Source organism: Rattus norvegicus, chromosome 8 (assembly GCF_036323735.1).
Source record: "Rattus norvegicus strain BN/NHsdMcwi chromosome 8, GRCr8, whole genome shotgun sequence".
Taxonomy (NCBI): Eukaryota; Metazoa; Chordata; class Mammalia; order Rodentia; family Muridae; genus Rattus; species Rattus norvegicus.
This window is the reverse complement of record NC_086026.1, coordinates 26,978,976-26,981,473: the sequence shown is the minus strand read 5'-3', so window position 1 is coordinate 26,981,473 and position 2,498 is coordinate 26,978,976. Positions and strand designations below refer to the sequence as shown.

At 35.9% G+C, this 2,498-nt stretch overlaps 1 protein-coding gene across 1 annotated transcript; it reads left to right on the top strand.

Annotated features, from left to right (window-relative positions):
* Nucleotides 1–989: 989 nt before the first annotated feature.
* Or7e177 (olfactory receptor family 7 subfamily E member 177) lies at nucleotides 990–2,010 on the top strand. The gene has a single exon (XM_002729880.5). The coding sequence runs from the start codon at nucleotides 1,123–1,125 to the stop codon at nucleotides 2,008–2,010; it is 888 nt and encodes a 295-aa protein (XP_002729926.5). The 5' UTR covers nucleotides 990–1,122.
* The last annotated feature ends 488 nt before the right edge of the window (nucleotides 2,011–2,498 follow it).

Here is a 2,498-nt window from a genome sequence, read left to right as displayed (position 1 = left end):
GAAACCGGGAAAGGGAATAACACTCGAAATGTATATAAGAAATACTCAAGTTAATAAAAAAAAAAAAAAAAGAAGCTGTGAATTTGAGTAAGCCTTCATTATCAGGAATAGAAAATCAAATAATTAAAAAAAACTCCATGCAGTAAACTGGAAAAATTCTCTGTAATTATGAATTTTTTTTGCTATTTTGATCCTCAGCAATGTGATCTTTAGACTTATGGAAGTTTTATAAATATTTCATATCAAAACAATTCATACACTATCTTAGAATAACAGTGTATTTTGGCAGGGTCTTAATTTCCTTTAGTTATAATTGTGTTTCCTCAGTGTGGGAAGGATCTTTCCTGTTTTTTAATTATATTTTTGTTTGTATTATACTATGATCAAATGATGGCTTATATCTCATTTTTACACTCTTCATAATATGCGTATTGAAAGAGGTGGATAACACATGTCAGTGGAAAGTGAGTTTGTATCTACACCTTTAGATTAATGATGCTGATGTTCTTGGTCAGATAAACTTCTTTTTCCAGACTCACACTGTTTCAAGTGCTGAGAACATGAACAAGTAAGTTTTAAGTGTTCAGCTCTGAGCAGGACATGCCACATTTTCCATGACCCAGGGAGCATCACATAAGAGCAGGTGAAAAGAATGATAAAATGGAGGATGGGATGGGACACTGTCAAATGCTGTCTTCTGGAAATGGCATGACCATTGCTTGCATGCTCAAATACCAACTCTGACCACCTATACATAGCCTACACAATAGTATGAAAGTAGGAGAAAGCTAAATGTTAACAAATGGATATCATCATAAGTGAGAGGAGGATTGGTGAGGGTAATGGAAGAATATAATTATAATATATATATATATATATATATATATATGTGAAAGTGTCAAATATTAAGTTAGCAAAGAATAGTGAGATTGCAGCAGATCAGAAGTACTGCCAAGGATGTATAATCATTTGATCATTTCACAAGACAGTTGCTTTAATCCAAAACACAGAGTGTTGAGTGATTAAACTTGTATCAATTTTATTAACCCTATTTTCATTTTCAAAAGCTGTTCAAACAACATAGAACCACAAAACCTAACACTTGTCTCAGAATTTCATCTCATGAGAGTCTCTGATGATCCAGGACTGCAGCCCATCCTCTTCTGTTTATTTATGTTTGTGTACCTGGTTACAGTGCTTGGTAACCTGATCATCATCCTGGCTGTCAACTCTGACTCCAACCTCCACACTCCCATGTACTTCTTCCTCTGCAATCTGTCCTTGGCTGACATCTGTTTTATCTCTACCACAGTCCCAAAGATGATTGTGAACATCCAGACTCACAGAAAAGAGATAATCTATGTGGGCTGCCTTACACAGATGTCATTTTTGATCCTTTTTGGATGTATGGATGGCTTGCTTCTGGCTGTGATGGCCTATGATAGATTTGTGGCTGTCTGTCACCCACTGCATTATTCACTCATCATGAATCCTCGCCTCTGTGGCTCTTTAGTTTTCCTGTCTCTCTTGGTTAGTCTCGTGGATTCTCAGGCACACAATCTCATTGCCTTACAAATCATCTACTTCAAGGATGTAGAAATTTCCAATTTCTTCTGTGACCCTGCACAACTCCTTAATCTTGCCTGTTTTAACACATTCATTAATGACATAGTCATGTATTTTGTTGGTGCCTTATCTGGTTTGCTTCCTATATCTGGAATTTTCTTCTCTTACTATAAAATTGTTTTTTCCATTCTGAAAATATCATCATCAGGTGGGAGGTATAAAGCCTTCTCTACCTGTGGGTCTCACCTGTCAGTTGTTTGTTTATTTTATGGAACAGCCATGGGAGTATATCTTGGTTCAGCTGTATCACGTTCTCCCAGAAGTACTGCAGTGGCCTCACTGATGTACACTGTGGTCACTCCTATGCTAAATCCTTTCATCTATAGCCTGAGGAACAAGGATATTAAAAGAGCAGTGAAGAGATTCCACAGAAAAATTCTGTAATCATAGGGCCTGTGGCACCCATTTAGAGTGTTAGTTGGTAAATACAGAAGAGCAAAATATCTACACCCATACAATTTAATTCATCAGTTGTACTAGTTTTAGGATTCTATGACTTTAATTTCCACTTACATCTCATAATACAATAGTAGTTAGTATCGTTGAGGAGATGAAAACAGGGGAGTTTAAAAATGTATACAAAGTTTCAACTAGTGAAGGCAAAAATGTACTTGATCATGGTGATGGTTGTATAACAATATAAATTCATTCGTAATAGTTACTACCAATGAAGTAGACATACAACAATATTAATTTTCTGTATTATTAATGTTTTGTCATAACAAACTGTGACTCTTTGTTGTCAACTTGTCTATATCTGGAATGAACTACAATCCAGAAATGGAGGGCACACTTTTAATCTGGATCTTGAGGCAGGAAGTCAACATGCCTTTGATCTGGATCTTTAAGCACACTTGTAATCTGGGCCACAC

Bases quoted from the DNA above. Each gene is read 5' to 3' on its own strand.
- Or7e177 (XM_002729880.5), top strand. From the start codon at position 1,123: ATGAGAGTCTCTGATGATCCAGGACTGCAGCCCATCCTCTTCTGTTTA.